The sequence below is a fragment of the Osmia bicornis genome, chromosome 4, assembly GCF_907164935.1.
Source record: "Osmia bicornis bicornis chromosome 4, iOsmBic2.1, whole genome shotgun sequence".
Classification (NCBI taxonomy): Eukaryota; Metazoa; Arthropoda; class Insecta; order Hymenoptera; family Megachilidae; genus Osmia; species Osmia bicornis.
Window position 1 is genome coordinate 4,691,343 of NC_060219.1, and position 23,775 is coordinate 4,715,117.

A 23,775-nucleotide genomic window follows, 5' to 3' on the forward strand; every position below is an offset into this window, starting at 1 on the left:
ATCCTTGAAAGACCAAAGAATTTATATCAGATTGTTGCAGAATAATTTTCTCTAAATTATATTATAGGGAATGTGTTATTGATTATTAGAGGTGTACGAAAGCCCGAAAATATCGGTTCGGGTAGGAATTGTTCTACTATTTTTTTATTTATTTAAGAAACACCTTAAGTGTCCGGTATTAGAGTAACTCCCCCTATGAGAACTCGTCAATTTCGAGGACCTGATATTTGGATTGGGTCGGGAATAATTGTTTTAGTTAGCTCGGAGTGAATTAGATACAGATTTTTCTAAAGCCCTTCCAATCCATGGCCATGTTCAGCAAAGTTTGCCCCGGCACACAATTCTCTAAATTTCAGGAATCGACCGAAATAATTCTCCACCCGATCCGAGTATCGGTTACCCAAAATTTTCACTCTCGCACACCTGTATCGAGTATCATCAATATTATTATCTGCAGAGAAAAACGGGTCGAAGTTAAATTACATGATTTCAGATGAAACGAAACAGGTTAAATGAAATTTTTCTAGGTAAATCCTTCGAAGGCGCTTGTTAATCCCTCGCTACATAATTCCCGTTAGCTTTGTGCTCACACGCATTATCCATAACACGCGTTAATCCAATTCTCTCCTCTAGGCACACATGCCATTAACGCTCGATAATTCCCCGTTCCTTAAAAGTGCCCGTCTCCAGAGCTGGAAATGCGAGGAATTATCGAGCGCGCATTGTAATAAGATTATAGTGCGTTTTTTACTGAACGCGTTCATCACAGCTCTTAATCGTTAAAAAATGTTTATTATTATGTAGCCATTTGTTAGATTCAACTACAAAGTAACTCACTTTTCATTTAGTTATAATTTGTTCATTTTAAATTAAAAATATTTCTGTCACATTACATGCAAAATTAAAATCTGTATCATGTCGACTGTACTATAAGATGAAAATATAATATACCTTCAGCAGTCAATTCAACATGCATAAATTAACGGTTCATGTAAATGTTTGTTTTATCTGACTATATTACAACTTGTCCCCGAGTTACAATTGTTTTTGTGCCGTACCAGTTGTTCAGCTGTTTCTATTGAAATTACTCTAAATGTCCACTGTCGGTTTGAATACAACCCTTTAGACGTCTTATCATTGACCTTCTGACCTATTCAAAATTGCCAGGGGTTGTTCGAATTCGGGTACGCGTGCACTTGCCTAACTTCCGACATAACGGATTTTATCATGGGAATAATACTAAATTCTAATACGTTTCAGAAAATTTTTTTTTACGAAGAATTGACTCATAAAAGAATGATCTAAAAAAAATGAAGATGACCATGAAATTTTTGAAATGCCTCCACTTCTGGTGCCGATGCATGTATCGTATGATGTTTTATTCAATATCATTTAATTTTGTTTAATGAACGTTGTTCTATTTTTTATTATTTTACAGATTATATCTGGACAAGTTGATTGGGTCATATTGTACAATTAAACTTTTTTCAATTATACAGTGATTAAATTGTTAACTGTAAAATTTCCAATCTGTTCATCGAATTATTAAATCGCAGAGCATAAAATACTCGTCTCTGGTGGTTCTTTTATGCCCACGATCCTCTTAGGGCAGTGCAAAACTAAACTTCTAACTAATTGCGATTCAAGAGTCATTCCATTGAGGACACGTACACAAATGCCATGTTTTGCAATGGGGGTTGGCGTTAGAATTGGAATTACTGAGTTTCCTTCCTCCCTATTCTCCTTGTATTCCTCCCTTTGCCTGTTAGTTCTCTTAGCTCTTTATGCACACATGTGCATACATACATGTACACACACGGGCAAGGAAACTGGCGACTGTAAACAAGCAGTTTATCCTTGGCTTTCGAAGCTGTTTCACCAAGCAGTCTTCGTTACGATTTTCCTTTTAGCGAAACTTTAGTATACACATCGTTTGCAAATTTGGCCAAGTACAAGAGAGACCCTCAAACGAAGATTCAGAATTAAACTGAATCGATTTGTCACAAGGTGTATAGTTCTCGTAATTTTATATTTGTTTTTATAATTAAATGATTTGGGAATGTTTATAAAGTGCGTTAGAAAATCATCAATGCATGACGCACCCAGTGTGTCATCGAATGTTTACAATACAGTGTAAGACGCACCTGGTGTGTCCTCAAAAAAATTTCGTAATATCAGTCAATAGTCAACAAAACTAACAATAAATAATTAAAAATATTAGAGAGGAAAATTTAATAATAAATAAATTAATTAAATTCCATCTTGTACAAAAAATTAATTTTGCCCAAGCAATCTTATTTTAACAAAAAACAGAATAAATGTGAAATATTAACAATATTTGCAATTATTTAAACAGTGTAGAAATGAAAAATATATAGATGTTGTAGTACATTTGATGTTGGTTATTCTGGTGTTAACAATTACATTGTATTTCAGATCTTCAAGCTTCTATATTATTTTCTTCCGCTGTTTAAGGCATATTTCTGGTTCGATTCTTGTTAAGACAGAGGATAACAAGAAACTCCTTTCCAGAAGCTATGAGATGTTCGTATAAATTGTCTCCCTGAAGCGAATCGCGGCGTCTTTTATTCGACATAGAAAGAAAGTACATAACAGGGAAAGGTGGTGTGGGCAGATCATTGTAGATACTGTCATTCGCGGCTAACAATGTGACAGTCGCTAAGAAGAAAGGCTTTCTCTTGCATCATTGAAGTCGACTGGGCCCTTTACGAGCAACCTCTCGTTTTCCTTCGTCAAAGTGAACGAGCAGGATTGTCAATGCCTGTGGAAACGTTTCGTCCATTGTTGTACCGTGGTGAAAGATCATCAAGTAGATCTTTTGTACCTTTGGCTGCTGACGTTCAGTGACGTTTCGATTAGATAAATTAAAAGGCAAGTAAGTACAGTATCGTGCACAGTAGACTTCCGTGGGGAAAATGGCATTACAGAAGAAACAGAACTTCTCAAAACCTTAGTTTTGATATATAGAGCTTATTAAAAAAATTTTATTTGATAGCTTTGAAATTATCAATTTTCAAATTATTTATGTTTTTTGTTTATCAAAACTCGACATACGATATCAGAATATATATATTTTTGGCAGATTCTTGAAATAATTTGGATCTTAATTTAGGAGGACTTGATTTTGGGTTTTCGTTACTTCCTGAAAGCATTGTTTGCGAATCTCGTGGCCTTAGTAATTTCGATTGTCTATTATGAAGTATAGATTTTATGCGGATTTCATCTTAAAATATTTCTACGTTTTGTGCAGCTGGTACTTTGCCAGATGGTGTTCGAGATGAATATGCTTTCGTTGTTCAGAACATGCAATGGGACGGTAATATAGGATGGAGCAAATTATAAGAACACGAAAAACTGACAAAATGTCTGTTGCAGCTTATCACATTTTCCACTACCTACTATCTATGATATTCTCAAGAACATTCTTATATCGTAATATTTTCATATTTATCTAATGAACTGAAAGTAATGTTAAAAAATGAAATTAAATGTAGTACTGTGCTTTCTATTAAATTTTATATGGAATTTGTATCATGAAAAAAAGAAATAATATTTCATAATCAACTTTTAATATAAAATTCGTAATTTTGATTGTTACAGTTCAAGAACCAAAAGCTTTCCTGGAAGCATTATGAAATTCAGTGGAATCCATTTTATAAATTTGAACAAAAAGGAGAAATTACATTTTATGAAACTTTACAAAACAGAATTTTTAATTTAGTTTATTATAACTTGTATCAGAAATTTCTTTGCAGAGACTTAATTTATAAGTAAATTGTTTTATTTGGAGGCTCCTGACGACTGCCCAGAGTGTCCATGCCTTAAAACGGCACTGTTAAGCAAAGTTAAATTGCATTAATAAAAATATCCTCCATTCGAATCGAGGCATTTCTGCCAGCGATTAATGAGATTTTCTATCCCATTAAAATAAAAGTCTGGGGTTCTAGATCTAAGAAATTCTTCGAATACATTCATTATAGCATCTCGAGTCAGAGCTTTTTTATTCTTTAAAAATTTGTCTAAAATCGGGAAGAAATGGTAGTCTGTGGGAGAGAGATCCGGCGAATAAGGGGGATGAGGTAGAACTTCGTATTTTAATTGATTCAATTTTTCCTTTGTTAAACGTGCCACGTGTGGTCGTGCATTGTCATGCAATAAAATAGGACCTTTTTTATCCATCAATGTCCATTTTTTTTCTGTTATTTTTTTATTCACCATATCTAATTGATCACAGTAAGTTTCTGACGTGATGGACATACCTTGTTGTAAAAAATTATAATGAATGATACCAGCCATGGACCACCAGACTGTCATCATAACTTTTTCTGGATGTAAATTTGCTTTCGAAAATTCTTTATTGTCATGTAATATCCATTTTTCGTCGCATGTTATTATTCTGTTCAAAAAAGGCTCTTTAGCATGTCGACGAAGCAATAAATTGCAAATTTCGAATCTTCGATTTTTTTGACTTTCATTTAAATTATGAGGCACTCTCTTTTCCAGTCTTTTAATTTTTCCCACATTTTTTATGTATCTGAACACTGTCATTCCATCCACTCTTTTGTGAACTTTTGAGCACTTTTAAATCTTCATTTTGAAGACTGGTATCGTTGAAAGTAAACAGCAAACTAACGCAGATTTGTTGACAAATCTGCCCCCCAAAGTTAAATTAAGACTAATTTATACTATCCTCTAAGAGTGTTAGTAATGCTTGAACTTGATTTCCGCATCTATTTTTTGAAAATTTCTATAGCATTACTTTATGACATACACATTTGAAAGACTTCCTGGTAATAATAGGTATTAGCTAATCCTACGTGTTTATAAACCTTCAGCCAAGTTCAAATAAATGTTGGTCAGTTATTGCCTAATTCGTAATGTATACCAAATAGATTTACTATGTACAATGATTTATATTTAACATCTAGTGATGAGCGTTTTCTATGCCAAGTTCTCAAACAATTCAATTGAATTTCAAAGTTTAACATTTATTTGATAATTATTCGAAATGAAAGATTATTGAGAATATTGAAAATTTGAAAAAATTTAATATAATAATTTTTAAAATCTCGAAAATGAATCCTAATTTATTCCCTACTTTTTTCCTGGTTATGCATTTCTGTAGAAATATAAAAAAATTCGTACCTGGAACATTCGATCTACTTTCTCACGTACGCCCTGGTGATCCAGATTTGGATCAGCGAATTTCCCCATCAGCTCGTATACGGCTGTCACGATGTCCGTCATTTCTTCTCTCGTGATACAGCCGTCGCCGTTGATATCGTAAAGGGAAAACGTCCAGCGTAGTTTCTCGTCGATAGAACCACGCGACAGTATACTGAGGCCAATCACAAAGTCCTGGAAAATCAAAAAATTCATTTTCTTAAATAGAATAAATTGTATTGATTTTAGTATCGCACTGATTATTATCAGTCTTCAGTTTGTTAAGAAAAAATTAGCTCTTTTAACATGATTTAAAAAATTAATTTTAGAAGTTTGAAATTTTGGAATTTTGAAAGTTTCGAATTTTACTGAGTTCCAAGAGCCACCACTGCATGTAATTTATTTAATAAATATGAAAATTTATACGAAAAAATTTATGTGAAAATTTAGTAAAGATAATTAATACAAATAACTCATTTCCATATTGAATGCTGTAATAGAATGTAAGAGTGATCAGAAGAAAATAAAAACAGAAAGAAGGAAAACGATGGAATAGGATAGACTGAAATATGCAAAGTGGAATGAATCTAATAAAATAGAATTTCTATAGGAACAACTCTATGTTATGTAAAAATATTGGATCAGTTTCGATTCGTACACGTGTAACTGAAGAAACGATCGGACCTTGCGAACTATTTCCAATACAGCAATTATTATGGAAATTCTGGTAGAACTTTGAATAGTCCTAAAAGGAAGAGACCTGTTCGCAACTTTCGTTCCATTGTACCATTCATTCGTATTTCAATTTACGCCGGAAGGAAACGATTGCAGTAACACTATTGCATGCAATAGTACCATTTGAGAGAGTCCAACGTATGAAAATCGAGTACAGGTGCTAGATAACTGTATTTTGAGGCAGATGAAGCGCTTTATTCGCCTTCAGCGAAATTTCCAATTTCAAATTTCAAGTTTAGGAGTTTTTGAGTGTAATAAACCACTGCTGTCATTCAAATTTATCTATTGCAAAACATAACAGAATGTCAATTTTGTTCGATAGATTTATTTTTTTTTTTTAAATAATATATTTATTGATATTTGTAATTATACTGCAAAAAAACTATGTCGATGAAGTTATTAAGTTTTCTAAGGAAAAATATGATATTTTCAAATTAACTTCACGTATTAGGTGTACAAATTAATTCTGTGCCTCTTCCTTTTTTTAATTGAAGATTTATTTTGAAAAAGTCATAGTAATTATAATTATTCAAGGGATCGTTATTGTTATCATATTCTCGCGCCACTTTTTAAATACACATAAGCACGAGAAAATATGCAAATTTGAAATAGTAAGAAGGCACCAAATTAATGTATACACATAATAGAAAATGTATCGTCCTTTATATTGAACATTTTTTTTGGAAAAAATTTACAATTATATTACATTTTCTGCATGCACTGTATTGTATATTTTTGCTCACAAAATAACACAGTGTACATTTAAAATTCTATCAGATACCTTCAAAAATGAATTAAGTAGAATATTTGATCATTCAATGAATATAACATTCTCCTAAAATAGGAAAGTGTAAACAAGAGTGCTCTTATTACATCTAAATTACAATTACAATATTTTACGAATCACCTTGCAAATTGGCATTTATCTTTCTTATAAATGTATAAATAATTTTATGATCCTTTATTGCAGCATGTTAAAATCTTTTAATAGAGAAAATTTTTTCCTGTTTTTAATGAAGTACATACCAATAGAGGATGTGAAGTGGAACTCTTTTAAAAACGTTTTAAAGAGACTAGCTTGCCATCGTTAGTGGGATCCAGAACGAGTTCTTCTCGGTTTTAAAGAATACCAGATCAGGGTATGCGTTGTTAATAAAACTTTTTTCTTTTTTTGGATTAAAAAGCTACGTCCGTTAGCACGGTAAATTGCATTCTGTGACGTTACAGGCTAAAGGGGCATCAACGAGCTTGAAAGATAAAACGACCAAGGTAGAGAAAAAGAGAAGTAAATTTTTTTTTGTTAAAAATAAAAAGCAAAGTACTCGACAGAGAAAGACAGAGAAACTAGTCGAAAATTTTATAATGTCGAGAAATTCGTGCTCGGGTATAAGAGATGAAATTTAACTTTTGCGCGAATAATATCAAAAATTAAAATTTGCAGGCTGAATATTAAAATAAATATAGGATTTAAAAATATTGTAAACGCGTGTTAGGAACTTTAAAAAAATTTCGTAAATGATAAGGCACTATACAAACTATGAATTACAAAATTGAATTAAAATCGGGGCTCTCTCCACGATCTGTTATCCGAGGGTTAAATATTAATTGCTTGAAATTTAATTTTAATCATTTTAATTAATTAACAATTATACAATTTTTATCGCGTCTTAAATTTTTGTATCTTTTGAACTTCCTGATTTAAATCGCCTCAATTTTTATCGTGTAATTTAAATGGTAATCTCTTACGAAGCTGCTATCTAAAGCACTTATCTCATTCTTATCACTGAAATATTATATCCCTTATCTAAATTACCGTGTATCACTTGAAATTGTATCACCATGATATTATTATCGCTGTGCAGAAGTTTTCATTATCCGTATATAAATCGCGACGTGATTTTAACATAATGTGTTTTGTTTTATTAAAATTTTTTAATAAATTATGGAAACCTTTGTATATCCTTGATTATAAATGAAAGAAACAAAAATTTGTTAGAATTTCAAAGAAAAGAATTACAACATTTTTTAAAATGAATATTTGATGAAATTACGAATCAGCATATCGGTGTTATATACAGTAGACGATATGTAATTTGGTTGACGTAAATGAAGATTTATTAGAAGTACGTAAAAGCATCGTATACAATGAGCAAGGTGTGGCAGAAAGTGTAAAATCAAGCGCAACAAGCAGAATGAAAGGACCACGGAACTTCAGACTACGAAAGTGAGATTAAGTATCGTCGTTCTTGATTTATTTCAGGCTTTGTTAACTTACTGAAATGTACACAGTTTTCCACGTCCTCCGCTATTCATCTACCTTGTTATATTTCCTTTGCATAATCACGACGGAATGGTACTTTGTCACTATTTAAGTACGTCGTAAATGTATGTATTTTCAACGATTCGTAACCAAAGTAAATTGAAGCTAACATAAATGAGTAAACTTATTATATTTATTTACTGATACTTAAATGTTAGGAAAAATGGGTTGTGAATATTTTTACGTATTCATGATTTTATTAATTAAAAATTAGCAAACATCATTAATGATCTGGTTAGATTAGGTCATTAATGATTATCTGGAGCTCAGATTTTAAATTAATTCAATAACCTAAACTATTATTATCAATATTTCAAATTATTTATCAAGTTACTATAATGTGACCATTCCCGAACAACTACGTATTTATAATTTCAGAAATGAAATGAAAGCAAAATAAATTTAAAAAATTCTATTCGTAATTTATTTGCAACCCTTTCATCTGTATTGCAATTATTATTTCTGAACTTTGCAACAATATTTACAAAGTAACAAGGAGTAATGAGATTGTAAAGCAAGAACAAAAATTAAAGGGCTTGTTTGATAATTCTTTCAGCATTGCTATAACTCCACTTTCTTTATTCGTTTTTCAACAGTGTATTTCAACCGTACAGAAGCTTTAATTGAAGTTCTGATTATTAATAAAAAATGTGATATACTAAGCTTTCATGAGTCACCAACAATATCCTGGAATGAACGAACACGTAAAAAGGAAACTTTATTCGTTTACGAATAAATTGCTTGTTCTATACTCTATACCTATACTTTATTCATTGTTGCTCGTACGATATCCTCGAGATAACAATAATGGTTTCGACATCTTCGATTGAACGTACGGTGTAATTTAAAATTGCAAAAAGAATTAATAATAACAGGGGCAGCGCCTACACTGCAAGGCTGATAGCACTTCCGAGTTCATGTTCACGGTACAAATTGGATTAGTGCACGCTTCAATTATGGCAAATTGAGTTATCGCATCGTTTTTCATTCGAACGCAACCGATAGAGAGGCATGCTTTATGGTTCAAGGAGCTAAAACTATTCAAAGATCGGATATGGGATATTTCATTGACGAAAATGGGAAAATTGTGTGTCGTTGTTTCCAAATTATGATTGGAAATCCTTGTGCTGTGTTGATATTTAGTTATCATTCATATTTCTTTGTTATGTACTAAATTTTATAATGTTTAACAATTAAAAATTATATCATTCTTTCCTAAATTACTTTTAATATTAATATCGTGTTTTGAGAATTCTTATTTCTCCTATATCACTATCTTCCCTAGGAATGTCTGATTTAAAAAAAAAAAAAAAAAACAATAATTTTAAAAATCAAAAAGCCAGATGTATGAGAATTTTAACCAGGAATATAATTAAATTTTGTCTTTAATCTTTTAACAGCATATCTACTAGCATGCCATCGTGGGATGAAACATTCATGAAGCATCGAAACATTTCATTCGTACCCTCATATTAATCATGCAAATGATTGTCGCATCGGTACAATTAACTGGTTTAGCGCGATTCAATAGGCAAGTGTGCCTCAAACAAATATTCGACGGAGATTAAAGCTAATTGCCAGGTAGGACGGCAATAATGAGCAGCATAGATCCAACTAAGTTTTCCAATCAGAGGGAGGGGAGGGGGCCAATCAGTCGCGTTAATTCGCGGTTAATTTTGCCCGATCGATACCGGTATTCTGGCTCGTCCGTGTTATTTACTATTTCCAATAGCAAGCAGATAAGAAAAAGTAGAGAAGTCGTCAGGGGATAATTACGAACTAACTCAATTATCTCTCTCGTGGCTTCAGGCTGAAAATGTACTTTGTGTAATTAGCCCTCGAGTTGCCCGAAGCTCACACATTACCATGGCTCTCTGCACAACGAACGTTTCTCCTCGTCTTTTCCTTTTTCCCTCTTCTTTTGTGAACTACAAAGTTCCTCTGCCTTCGCCTTTGACGTCCAACTTCGTATTAATTAAGTCCCTTGTATCGAATTCTCTCTAACCGACCATATGTTTGTAATAAAACAATATTTACATCAAGTTCTCTCATAAAATGATGCGGGGTGATTAGAAAGTTTTCTCATATACTAAATTTAATAATATTTGATGACATAAAAGTTTTATAAAATAACACCTATAATACGCCATTTCAAAGCTTAAAGTTTCATGAAAATAACTACTTATATATGCGCATCTTTTATTTGTGTTTTGAATACGAAATGGCTGGTGATATACTAGTTTGTTGCATTTCATGACATAAAAGTATCGCAAAATGGCATTTATGATACATCGATTTAAAGCTAAAGATTTGATAAAAGTTATTACATACACGTACCATTCTCAAGACAAAATGGTCGATGATAAATTATAGGGAATAATGAATACCAATGCGATGGTTTCTAATGTAATACGATTTTATGAGATAAAAGTATCATAAAAAAGCAGTTATGGGTCATCAATTTGAAGCTTAATGTTTAATAAAGATGACTACGTATACGCGCCGTTCACTAATACTCTGAATGTAAAATAGTTGGTAATTAACGGTGGACAACGAGGCCACAGTTTTTAATATAATACAATTTCATGACATAAAATTATCGTAAAATATCATTTATTACTCCTCTACTTAAAGCTTAAAGTTTGATAAAAATAACCAGGTACACACACTTTTAATTCGATAAAAATGAAGCAGTAAATTCATAGAGAAAGTAAGCGAATGATTTCTTATTTGACTTTTAATTTGACTAATCTGAACAAAGCTTCATGTTCGCAAACGTCGAAAGATTACCGTTCCTCTTTCAACGATAGTTTTTGTCAAGTGATTTTCGTGACACAGCTTTTCCATCTTCAACTTCTCGCACGAACTTGTGATCTTTGAACAACAAGACGGAGTCCGTCGACTTTGTGTTTAATCGCATTATCGTAGTAAGTTGAAAAGCTGCAATTCTACTGCAATTCACGTACACATGTACGCTTTCAGTGTTGATTTTCGAAACCGTACTTCATTGATGCAATCATTTTCCATTATATAGCGAAATTGTTTTCTCACTTTGAAGTTATTATTGAATTATTTTATCTTCTGTACGGTTTTATAATAATTAATTTAAAAGTTAGTTCTTGTCTTAAGGAAGGAATTATATTGTATTAGAAAAATTGTATTTTTTGTCAATACAGTAATTATTATTGATTGATCAATAGCAATAATTTTTGTAAAGAGAGAATTATTATTTGCTAATAAATTTTAAGGTAATTTAATTTTTAATATTAGTTTAAGCAAATAGTACTTTGCTTAAGCAAAGTCATGTTTATTTAATCTTCATTTAATGCTAATAACTGCCATTTCTAAAAAATAATTTATGATATTATCTGTTTCACATATTAATATTCTCTTTGACACTTGTGGAAGGAACAAATTTACCAGAAGAAAACAATTTTTTATTTGAACGGAGCTGTGGACAGAAACGTGAAAGCAAATAAGCCTGTAGCGTAAGTAAGCATTATAACGACGAACTAGGAATTCCTCGTTTACAAATACACGAATGCATTTACATCGGACCTAATCGCAAACAGCGATGCTTGCCGGAATAAATAGCGATTGTTGATTTAGGCTTTCGCGATTATACTGGAAGCTATGCAACGTCGAGCACAATTCCGATTGAGCGTAGAGGATCGAAAGCACTCAAAGCAGGAAATATAGGCACCAAACGTTAAGCTTTTTACGGAGAACATCAAATGAACACATAAAAAAAAATAAAATAAAATAAAAACAAGCATTTTGAAGAGTTATTTTACTAGAATTTTACTTGACAATTTTTGTTTATCATTAAAATAAGGAAAAATAAAATAACGTATTCTTTGATATTTGATAACTTACTGATGGCGAAAGATATTACAGGTTATTTAAATTATTTATAAAATAAATTTTTCAATTCACAGCAGGGGACTAATTGAAAAGATGACACAAAATACTATGATGACTTTGAAATGATCACTAATTTCAATTTTGAACATAGATTAATGCTGAATGGAATTAAAAATATGCTTAAAATCATACCTTTCGTATTGCAAAAAATACTGGTATGTTTCTAATGTAACTAATTCATAATAACTTTCAAGAAATAAGGTTGATGTGAAGCATTTGTAAATTATGAATATTCAAAATACGAGATACTTATGTGCGCACAATATTTGAATAGAAAGAAGTAAAATTTGTTACCCTTGCGTTTTGATTTCTATGTATTTTCATTTATTAAAAAATTGACATGACGCCTTTGTTTTAAAACAAAGTTATATTGTATTCAAGAGCATCGCAGTACCTATAATTACTTTCTTACTCTTGATCAAATATATCCAGTTACGAGTAAAATAACAGGAAAGGTAAAAAACATTTCAGCTCACGTTCCGAATAGTTTCAAACTTGTTGTATATAAAACCAGAACAGAAAATCCGCAACATTGCTGAAAACGTGTATGTACAGTATCGATTTCTGTTGACTGTTTCAAGGCTATATCAAAAACAAAGTTTGATTTTGTTGGAGCACCGATAGGAAATTCGAGTAGGAGAGTTTCGTTTTTGAACAGCCGTTGCTGAGTAACTAATGAAAACGAAAAACTGTTGTTCGTTGGGGAAGCCTTTTATCTAAATCGACGGGAACGGGAAAATCGTTACTGTCACCGATGAACAATTTCTAGGAACTAACCACACTCTCTGGAAGTGTCTCCTACAGCTTCCGGTTTACGATTCTATTTTCCGGCATTCGCCGATGAGTTAACGATTTGTTGAAATTACTGAACGAAATTGAAATTTCCCTTCTCTACGGGATGTTCCAAAATTAATCAATTTATTTCGTTCATTTTTTAAGGGGAATTTGGTAAAAAATTAAGTAAACCATTATGCTAATTATGCCATGATAATTACGCGTTAAAAATTATTGAATGTTTTCTTATCAGAGAGGTGTTCCATAATAATGAATAGTACAATTCAGAAGTATTAATTATGAAATAAATTTGTATAACTCATTTTGAAGAAAGCTTACCTCAAAACTGAGAATACCACTATGATCCTGGTCCAAGGTGTTGAAAACGTAATGGGCGTACTGACTAGTATTGGCTGGAAAAATAACAAAAGATACTGCGTTAATTACCATAAAATTCATTTGCTTAATACTAAATATATACCCTTAAAATATTGAACTCCTTTAACTTAACACCCTCTATATGTATCTTAATTATATTAATTACAAGTTGTAATTATATGGATGATAAGTATCCATCAAAGTGTTGAAATAAAATAAACAGAAGAATCGGGAATTTATTTGGTAAACAAATATTTTTATCTCGTCAAAATCAATTTGCGTCTCTCTCTTTGTAGAAACAAAGGGAGAAAGACACTTGTCCGGAATAACTTGGCGTATTTGGTAGGAAATGGAGGGATGGCCTTAATAAGCACTCCAATTTCCCAGATGGCAAACATTCAATGGCCTTCCTGAGAAACCTCTTTTGAGACCGTCGAATACCATAAACTGAAATTCCTCTGTTGTATTGCTCTCTACGTGTGTGTATGTGTGTTAACTTCTGCTTGCCCAACGGAAATGCTTTCGATTTAAAGGCTGAGATTTATACTTGAAATTATTTCATGGAAATGTTGCTTTATTCCCCTTTCCGGCAAGTGTTCCGCAATGAGCTCGAGGAAAGAGTCGTTATCTTCTCAAGCGAGGTCAATCAATATTATAAATAAGTTGTAGTTAAGACGAAAGGCACGTACATCTAAAGAATACAATTTCAATTTCTTTTTCTTCTTTTTTTTTTTTGAAGGAACCAAAAAAATATATATTTCAACTGAAAAATAAGTGTGCATTAAACGTCGGTAGTTCAAGTATTAAAAGATAATTAAAATGTTTTAACATTTTCTTAGCATAAAATACAAAAGGTAGTTTTAGAACCGTTTGGTGATAAAACAAATACCTCTTTAGGCCTCTTATGCATAAAATACACATTTGCATAAACATTCGCGCTTAAGTTGCAGCACGCATTAAAATTTAACGAGAATTATCAAGTAGTTAAACCAAGAATTTAGTAATCTCCTAGAGTAAGACGTTTAATTACGGAACTATGAGAATAACGTTTTAGCGAGGATTGAGAAATGTCTATCCTCGTTGTCTCAGCTCGAGCAGAAATCTCCGAGGTATTGCTTCAATTGAAAGGATTCGTCTAGAAATTAGTACCCGTTCCTTCCGAATTATCACAGCGGGACTTCCGTAACAGCACAGAGGGGGCAAAGTAGATTAACTCGTCAAAGTTGTCAGGCTTGTATGGATCGAGCTTCCGCCGAAAGGCGACGCTTCCGTTGTTACTTGATTGTAGGGCAAAAGCTAGAAATTAGTTTTCGAAACGTAACCTCGTTCTCTGATCAAGTTAATCAAAGGATAATACTCTTAACTTGGGCTCTCCCCGAAAATGTGACCTTCGTCATACTAAAATTTAAAGATTCAAAAATTACAGAGTTTGGAAACTACAGAATTTCAAAGCTTTAGATTTTCTACATTTTGGAATTCCAAAATTTCAGAACTCCAAAATTCTAAAATTTCAGACTTTCTAAATTCTAGAATTCCAGAATTTCCAAGAGACCCAGCCCACCCCAGGAAGAAGGTCCAAGAAAAATTAAATATCTTTAACATTTGAAGCTAATTACTTGAAGATATAATTAAATAATAACGTCATAAAATAGCAAAGATAATTAGAGGCTAAGAATAATGAAATATTATGAGAAGTTATATCTTGTTTATGAACATAATTATGGAAATCATCTTCACAGATATGGAAATTTGAAACAAAGAAAAGACCTTAATGACTCTTATCGTTATTAACGGTGTTTTTACTGTCTTGATCTTGCTTTTAATAAAGTAAATGTTTCTCTGTATTCTTTTAGACGAAAATGTATTTACCCTGTAACGATCTTTTCATCTGCACGGATTCGTTCAACCTGGATACTACGAAATTGTTAGAAAAGCTCGGTCTTTACCCCTTTATTTATGAGGGCCTTACAGTTTAGATATGTAGATTTACGGTACTGTTTATTTCCGTTGATTGTTTGTAAGATTTATACGTATGTCGCGACATGTGAATGTAAATCCTGTTCTATTGAATTCCGAGATTTAATAAAATAAACAAGAATTTCATAGACTACTTGTGCTTTTATAAAAAAATATTTATTCTTATTTTTCAATATGATATTTTATATATTTTTAATTATTTTAAAAACATAGAATATTTCAAAGACACACAATTTTTTGCTAATTTTTTAGATTGAAAGTTCTTGAAGATAAATTCATATTTTCCTTCAATATAAACTGATGCGCTTATATTCCTTTCCCAAAAGCAACCTCAGTTTGTTATTAACCGTTCGAAACGTAAACGATCAAAATTGGATGTACACAAGAATTTCGAGCACATCAAACGTACGATGCTATGCGAGAGAGACTGAACCAACAAACGATATTAAACTGGAAGCAATTATTGAAAGTGGATTTCGCAAGATATTGTAGTTATGAACCCGTACAACTCGGCACTTCTATTTTACCAAGTTATTAAAAAACAAAACGAAATAACAAGAAACAACTTACATTGGATTAATATGTCAGCGCCCAAAATGAATACATGATTTACTATCATAAGCTATCAGTGTAATTTCAGTGGAATTCAAAATTTTCTTGTGTATATTTTATTTATTTCTATTAATTAATTATTTTATTTTATATGGTTTATATATTTTAATAAAATTCAATCTTGAAAAATGGAATGAAATGAAAATATGTCCAAGGAACATTGTACGTATACGTGGAGTATAAACATTGTTTGGTTTCATTTTCCCAGAAGATTCTTGAAACATTTCTCTATGGTACAAGAATTCGAGTGCAACCAAGTGTACAGAAGATATCTTCGTGGTGAAAGAGTGTTTTGAGATTGAATTTTTCGAGTCCAAAAGTATACATACTATATTTCAACATCTTTTGAAAATTTTCGTTTACTTTGTGAAGTTTGAAAGGAGTCGAGTCTGAAGCATTGGATAATTTCAAACTTGAAAGCTTTTATTTATGCAAGGTGTTTCAAAATTAAAACAAACGAAGAGTTCAAGAGGAAAACGATCATAGTTGCAAAAAGTAAAATATCCGGTATTTGAAGAACAAAGTTTGCCAACTCTCTCCCATTGTACACGATCCAAGATTTAATATTCTTCTCTTTTATAATGGGTTTCTGAATCCATTCACAATTTTATGAAATAAAATTAAGCTATTTTACACAATTTTTTTCTGACAAGTAAATACAGGAGTGGATCAAGATTTCTAGTGTACAGGGCTTCCTGGATTATTAAACCCAGTTCAAAAATTCGAATTTATTCCAAATAAAATTAAATAACATTTAATTGCAAAGAAAAATAATAATCTACATATTAATAATATCGAAGGAGGAACTTCGAAAGGTACATAGTTTAATCTAATAATTTACTTAAAAGGATTTACTCATGTAATAGTAATTAGGTCCAAAGTTTACAAAATTATATTGAATTCCAAACTTTAGAATCTTTGACATAATAAATGAAAGGCTTAGAAGCTCCCTTTAGTAGTTTTTTTTAGTAATATAATGTAACACGGTATTTGGTTTTATAAAATAAAATGATTTGAAGAAAGCAAGGTTCGTCAATACATTTCTAAGGTACTCAGGACCATTCGACGTGAAAGAATGACATCACCGAGACGTTAAATATTTTCTCAAAACAGCTAAAGTTTAGAGAACAAACTCAGTATTATTCGTTCTTCAAGGACTAGGATCCGCTCAATGTACTCTTCTCCTGAAGAATGAAAATGTACGTCTATTGAATACATACTAACAATGATTTTCTTTCACTTATATCCTTTTCTGATCTCGTATTTTCTTACAACTTTGAGTAAGTTTCCTGTTTACCATGGAAAAGATTCGAGGAACGATATTATAACTCTTCGCGAACACTATTACGTTTCACTGCATAGAAATAGAGTTGTAAATTATATTTTACCATTCAGGACTCCATATTCCATCTCATTGTAAGAAAATGTAGAAATGTCAAGAGTTTCATGTTACCCACATCAAGGTACGTATATCATTTATTTATCCCAACTTTTCACTTTTTATATAATAAATAACGTATGCAAAGTGTGTAAAAAATGATTGAAAGTTAAAAAGAATATGGGATTTATTACAAAAATTTGTTTTCTTTAAATGCTAATAAATGTTAATTTATATTTCTTTAAAATTTTCTAAAAAAGTTACTGTACTTTAAAGGGTTCCTAACTGTAACTATCAAACCAAACACATGGGTACCCTATTCAATATCTTCTAACACATTGTTATTTTACGTCAAACAATGTAACAGCGTTCTTCGCAAAAAATGGATGTTCTCGCATTGTCGTAATTCACTTTTGCGACCTTCGATTATAACGATTCAAATCTCGGAAGGTTCGCTCCCTATAGGTACGCTCCCCTAGTCAGTTTCAAAGATATAAATTTCATTTCGTTCTATGGGGGTTGAACCGAATTGTATGTAGAAGTTTCGTTTACTTTCTCCAGCCGCTCCAGGGGTTTTAGATAAGTAGAAACATGTTTCTCTTTGATAAGAAGGGTAGTTATTTCCCGTTGATGCTTTTGACGCTATGAATATACGACCATTTATGAGTATAACGATATTTCCACGAAAATTAATTAACGGACAAATTTTTACTTTTTAAAATAATTAAAAGGTTTATTTAAAATATTCCACCTATAGGAATAACTTCTCATTAATATTGAAATGTTGAAAAGGCAAATGTAAGTCACTATTTGACAGAGATAACACGATGTCTCCTTGATAGGAAATATTAAATACATTTCTAATTTTGAAAATATATTTTTACAAATGGTATATTACTTTGCCATATTTTTGCAAATTTAATATTCATACTCTGTTGAAGATTCAGCAGATTCAAATATATTCATTCATCAAGAAATACTTGGCATACATTTTACCTTTATAACGATTTTGATTAAAAATACAATTATTTCTACCCTTTAATGAGAATCATTTAACTGCAGCATTGTTGTTTAATTTGATCAGATAAATAGTAATCGGTTTTCTGTGTAAAACAATTTTACTTGATTTCATGAATTTTCTTTTCGAAAATTTACAAATATAACTCGGTAAACTCAATAATAAAGCCGAGGCATTATTTTCATTCAAAAGGGTTCTATTGATAAGCAAATTGCTACAGAGGCGTTATAATAATTATGACAGGGCTTATATGTAAATAACTGGTTAAATCACAAAGAGAACAATCCCATTTAAATGAAATGAAATTTAATGACGATATTTATGCTGATACATGGTACTTTGGACGTCGCAATAATTCATGAAACAAGTTGAAACATGGATAAATTTGTAAAAATCTCAGTAACAGAATGTTCCATGAAATTCAATTAAAATAAAATAGACATGATATCTATCTATAATTTGATTTTTTAATTTTTGTGATATTTATAGAGTGCAAATGCTGCTTTTTAGTATTTTTATGTCATAAAATCATGCCAAATTCAACATGTCAACAATTATATTGTTTAAAAAAATCAAATCTTTTATTTGGATCTTTTATCTGTACATGGATCGAGATAACACTCTGAACATGTTATAGCCATTTTGATCTCTGTTTGATTGTGGTACCGTGAATGTAAATGAAACTAATAGCTTAGAGTCAATAAATTGTAGGAAATGTTAGGGGTTAAGCTGTTACCCGTGAAACAGTACAGCTGCTATACACGCGACTGTAAAACGGGTACGTATGGAATAGTAAATTTTATTCGTTAAACGATAACTGTCGGAATCAGCGGAAATTGTGGACTTTATACGGTCAATGCTTGTCACATGCCTAATTAGAATTTGCTTTAGGGTGAAGGTATGTTAGACAGAAATTTACAAAATTATTTTATAGATTGCTTTCGCTATTGATACATTTCTTAGCAATAAATTATAAATTATTAGCAAATTACGTGTTTTACTTTTTGTCTAATATTGTAAAGGAATTAATTGCACAGATGATTTTTAGAATATTTTTAGAACCATCTGATAGGTGAACAAATTAATTTGGTACTTTTAGTATTGCGCTATTTTTATTACTATTTTAAATTCGAATATTTTCTCGCGCTTCAGTGAATTTGAAAAGTGGCGCGATAATATGAAACAATAGTGATTACTTCAATAATTAGAATTACCATGACTTTTTAATAATACATCTTCGATTAAAAAAGAAAAGACGAGGCACAGAATTAATTTGAACATCTAATGCATTAATTAATTTATTATATAAAATAATCCAATCTTCTTCAATTTTATATATAATATTGATGTGCCTAAATTTGTAATATAATTGAAGTAGAAATTCTAGAATAACAAAATAAAATATTTTTATTGCTACACAGTGTCAAGGAGATAGATCTTAATAAGAAGAAATATTTCTGGGATTTTTTCCTATTTTTTCCAATTCTCCTTTTAAAGATTTTGGGATAACAGATCGTAAATTCTCGCCCCTTTTTCTTATGCAGAATAGTAAACAGATCACGATATCGGTACGATTTGTGGCAGCCGTAAAACCTATCGAAACTGTCAGACAATCGAAAGACGTTTTGTATACAAATTGGTTCAATTTTTTACCTCGTTGGTTGAAGATGTAAAAAGATTAGATACTAAATACAATTTACAAAATAATAACTATGCTACATATCTGAATTGCAATTCTCCAATATAATTCCATTAAAAATTTACTATTACAACCTAGCAGTGTAAAAGTGTTAGAATTTTAGAATATTAGAAAATTAGAATCTCAAAATTATAGGATTTCGAAATTTTGAAATTCTTGAAGTTTATAAGTCTTAGAACTTAAAAATTTTGGAATATTCAAATTTAAGATTCTCAAAATTATGGAGCCTTGGAACTTTAGAATTTTAAAACTTTAGAATTTTGAAATGTTATAACCTTAAGACCTTAGGATCTTAAAATGAAGTGGGAGCAGCCCATTTTAGCTCCTACCCAGTTACGCCAATGTCTTTTAATCCCTCATAGTTGCGCTACTGCTTTGTAGATGAACGAAAGACGAATGGTAATATTTGGAATATTCGAAGTCTAAGTTTTCATAGAATATTCAAGTGCAGTTAAAATTCCCGAATTAATCCCATTGCGGGAGGTAAAAAGTTGGAGATAATGCGCGAAGTTTAGCGTTTCAGCAAGTGCACAACAACTGACTTTGAAGCGACTATTTTGCAAGTCACACGAGAACTTTGAAAAAGTACATAAACAGATATAAAACCGTACAGTGGCGGATATCTATGTATATCGTTTATACGAATGGATGAACACTGAAAGAGAGAAGGACTTTGATGCGAGAATTTGTTTCTGTGGTAACTACATATCTGTATTCATCGAAATACCATGGGGCTATTTGCTCTATTCAATCGTACTCCCTCTTCCCTTTGTATTTTTCTTCCATTGCTACCTCTATATCACTTTTATTTTTTATGCTTTTCGGCTAAACTCAGGGTTACTGTGAAACTGAGGGAATTTAAATTGTGAACAAACAGAAAGAATTAGCATTCCTGTGGTTTTCAGACTAGAAACTTCGAACTAAACAACAGATCTGTTACTGAACACCGGTTACCATTGAAGACTGTTATTAACCCCTTGCCGTACAATTCTCTCAGAAATTGCGTCTGTCAAAACTAACACATTTGGAATATTCAGAAGATTTCAGACTTCTTGAATTTCAAAATTCCAGAATTAAAAAATTACAAAATTCTGACATTCTAAAATTTTAAAACATAAAAATTTCAGAGTTCCTAAATTCCAGAATTCCAAAATTTCAGATCATATAAATTACAAAACTACGTATCTCCAAATTACCAAAATTTCAAAATTTGTAAATTTCTATGGGACTTGGGCCACCTTACAAGAAGGGCTAATTTACGCCAACGAGTAAGTGGTGTTTGAAATGAAAATAATGTAAGGAGTATCTAGCTGATTGAATCTTAATAAATAGTTACTGGACAAAATAAAGATGAATTGATTAATCATTGATTAATCGATGTAACAATATTGTATCGACAACGTCATATATAAAATTTCTTAAACGAGAACACGCAAAAGTGTAAAAGGTATTTTGGTATACAAACTGTTGCTCAACGGGCTTATAACAGGCAATTATTCGCAGAATTGCAGCATTTGAAATTTAAATTCGTATCTATCCTCGTTTCTCTAGCAAACACAGTGAAAATACGCAATGAAAATAGTTACAAAAGTGCTTGACACGCGATCTTGCACATCTATATTATTTATTGCAGCAGAACAATACATTTTACTGGAAAAAATGAATTCACACTGATTTCTAGTTCATGGTATGCTATGATAGAAATATATTCTACCAAACTGATAACAGATAGTTAAGTTTCGATATAAAAAAAAAAGATTAAAAAATTTAGCATTGTTTAATTATTAACTTTTAATTGATCAATGTATTAATTAAAATCATTTTATCAATCTTATAATATAATATGATATTATTATATTAGTAAACTGCTTCTTTTATCAGTGAAAGTAACTATCCTACAATGTTGTGAACAACAAATAATCCTATTTGTAGTACTTTTTAAACATACGATTTTGTAAAACGTGTGGATGTAAGTGTTAAAAAAAAAATCTCGAAAGCTTGAGAGAGTTTAAAGAGACAGATTGAATAGGGTGAGTTTAATTAAACGGATCAAGATGCTGTTCGCTTTCCCACGGGTTTCAGGCGCGTTCATCGTTAATTTAAAACGGTAGTAACACTTTTCAGATATTATAGCATAACGTGCTTACCTCCTTGCGGAAAGAACTGTGAGTAGATGCACTTGAAAGTTTCCTCCCTGACGACTCCCGTGGGACATTCTGCCTTGAAGCCACGATATATTCTCTTCAGCTCTGCCTCGGTGAATCTTGTTGCCCGACAAAGACTCGCCAAAGAGTCAGGTCTGTATCGTGGCGTCTGTTCCTCTTCGTATTCAGAGTCTGAAAATTCAACGCGAAAACATCTTTTCGTTAGTCATGAATAAGAAATTATTAAGAACATCTTGAACATTAACTACGGCAGACTCTCGTTATATGTATTGCTGTAGACGCGTTTGTAGAAGCAGAAAATTTGTCAAGCTTCCAAGTTCTCATTTGAAGGAAGAAGGGGAGATTTTTATCATTTTCACAGACTATAATGAACATTTCTTTATCTCGTAATTCATCATTCATAAAATTCCTTTATATTCTTAGTATTTCGACTGTCAGGTTGCTCGCATGCGAATGATGCTTAAATTTCCGTAAAAATATAAGGAATTCTTTTATCTACTTGAAAATACTAGGAATTATACATAAGAAAAATAATAGATAAGATTAGAAAAAACGGCAATGATGGTCGGTCGGTGAGGCATCGAAATAAGGTCGATCGAAGGTAACTCGAGCACAATAAAGCTAAGGATACGTGAAGGAGTGGCTATGCTGGAATCATGCAACATAGATGGCTTGGGTAAAGCACGTGAGGAACTTCGAAGACCCCGTTGCAACAGAGCTCAGGAGACTCACACGTTTCAACAAAATGTGTTTCAGCCTTTTCATGGGATGCAATTCAAGCGTATGGTGAAGTGCACGATAAATTGACACGAACATATTTGCGTTCTCGAATATAGTTCCCTCGATTTCTGAGTTCGATGTTGTCTACCGTGTTTTCGACGCAATTTAGATATGCATTGGCGCAATATTCCACTTGCGATATAGTTTCGTACTACTATTTCGAACTCATTCATGTGTAAATAATTTCATAGGAAACTGAACTCGATCATAGTTCTAATGGAATTTCTACAACTTTCTATTATTATATTTTAAACGTAATGATACAAACTACTGTTTAACTGTTTTCAGTTAATTCCTGTACTACTTGTATTTATCATCAGCATGTTGGATATTAATTTGATAAAACGTGCCAAACATTAGAATATTTCATCTTTAAAGTAACAAGTTTTAAAACAGATTGAAATGTTTAGTTTGATTTTTTATATAATGTACCAATGGAAGTGTACTGAATAAAAGATAATTAGAACGTATGTTAATGAGCGTATCAAGATTCTTGATTAAGTTAACCATAATCCTTTCGAAACATTAGAAACTTTCCCTGAGTGAACCTACCTAATATCTGGAAACTTTGGCTAACATTAACCACAAAAATTCAAACTTTGAAAATTCCTAGGATCTAAGCCTCAAAGATATTCTGTACTTCAAGTATTCGCATCTTCATACTACATATAAATTCATACAATATATATGTATATTTATTTTTCATTACACCGAGATCTATATCAACACAATATTAGTTTAATATTTTTAGACTGTCACGCAATAATCATTGTCTCACTCGATAAAAAATACTGTAATGACAATTTGCACAACTTTGTTCTTTAACTCTTT

The 23,775-nt window shown here is 31.4% G+C and overlaps 2 protein-coding genes across 2 annotated transcripts in view; both read right to left on the minus strand.

Moving 5' to 3' along the window:
- LOC114879691 (Kv channel-interacting protein 4-like) overlaps positions 1-23,775 on the minus strand; it is a gene marked incomplete at its 5' end in the record, with an annotated part of 33,451 nt that overhangs the window by 3,333 nt on the left and 6,343 nt on the right. Inside the window, 3 exons of the mRNA XM_029194884.2 lie at positions 5,167-5,379; positions 13,277-13,350; positions 22,147-22,335. Coding sequence (XP_029050717.1) covers positions 5,167-5,379; positions 13,277-13,350; positions 22,147-22,335 — 476 coding nt within the window. The remainder of the gene's footprint in view (positions 1-5,166; positions 5,380-13,276; positions 13,351-22,146; positions 22,336-23,775) is intronic.
- LOC114879807 (histone-lysine N-methyltransferase SETMAR-like) lies at positions 3,728-4,693 on the minus strand. Its single transcript, XM_029195106.2, has one exon. It carries the CDS (start codon positions 4,567-4,569, stop codon positions 3,877-3,879), a length of 693 nt encoding a protein of 230 aa, XP_029050939.2. The 5' UTR covers positions 4,570-4,693; the 3' UTR covers positions 3,728-3,876.

What these genes read in the sequence shown, in the direction of transcription:
- LOC114879807 (XM_029195106.2), bottom strand. Translation starts at nt 4,569, where the DNA reads ATGACAGTGTTCAGATACATAAAAAATGTGGGAAAAATTAAAAGACTG.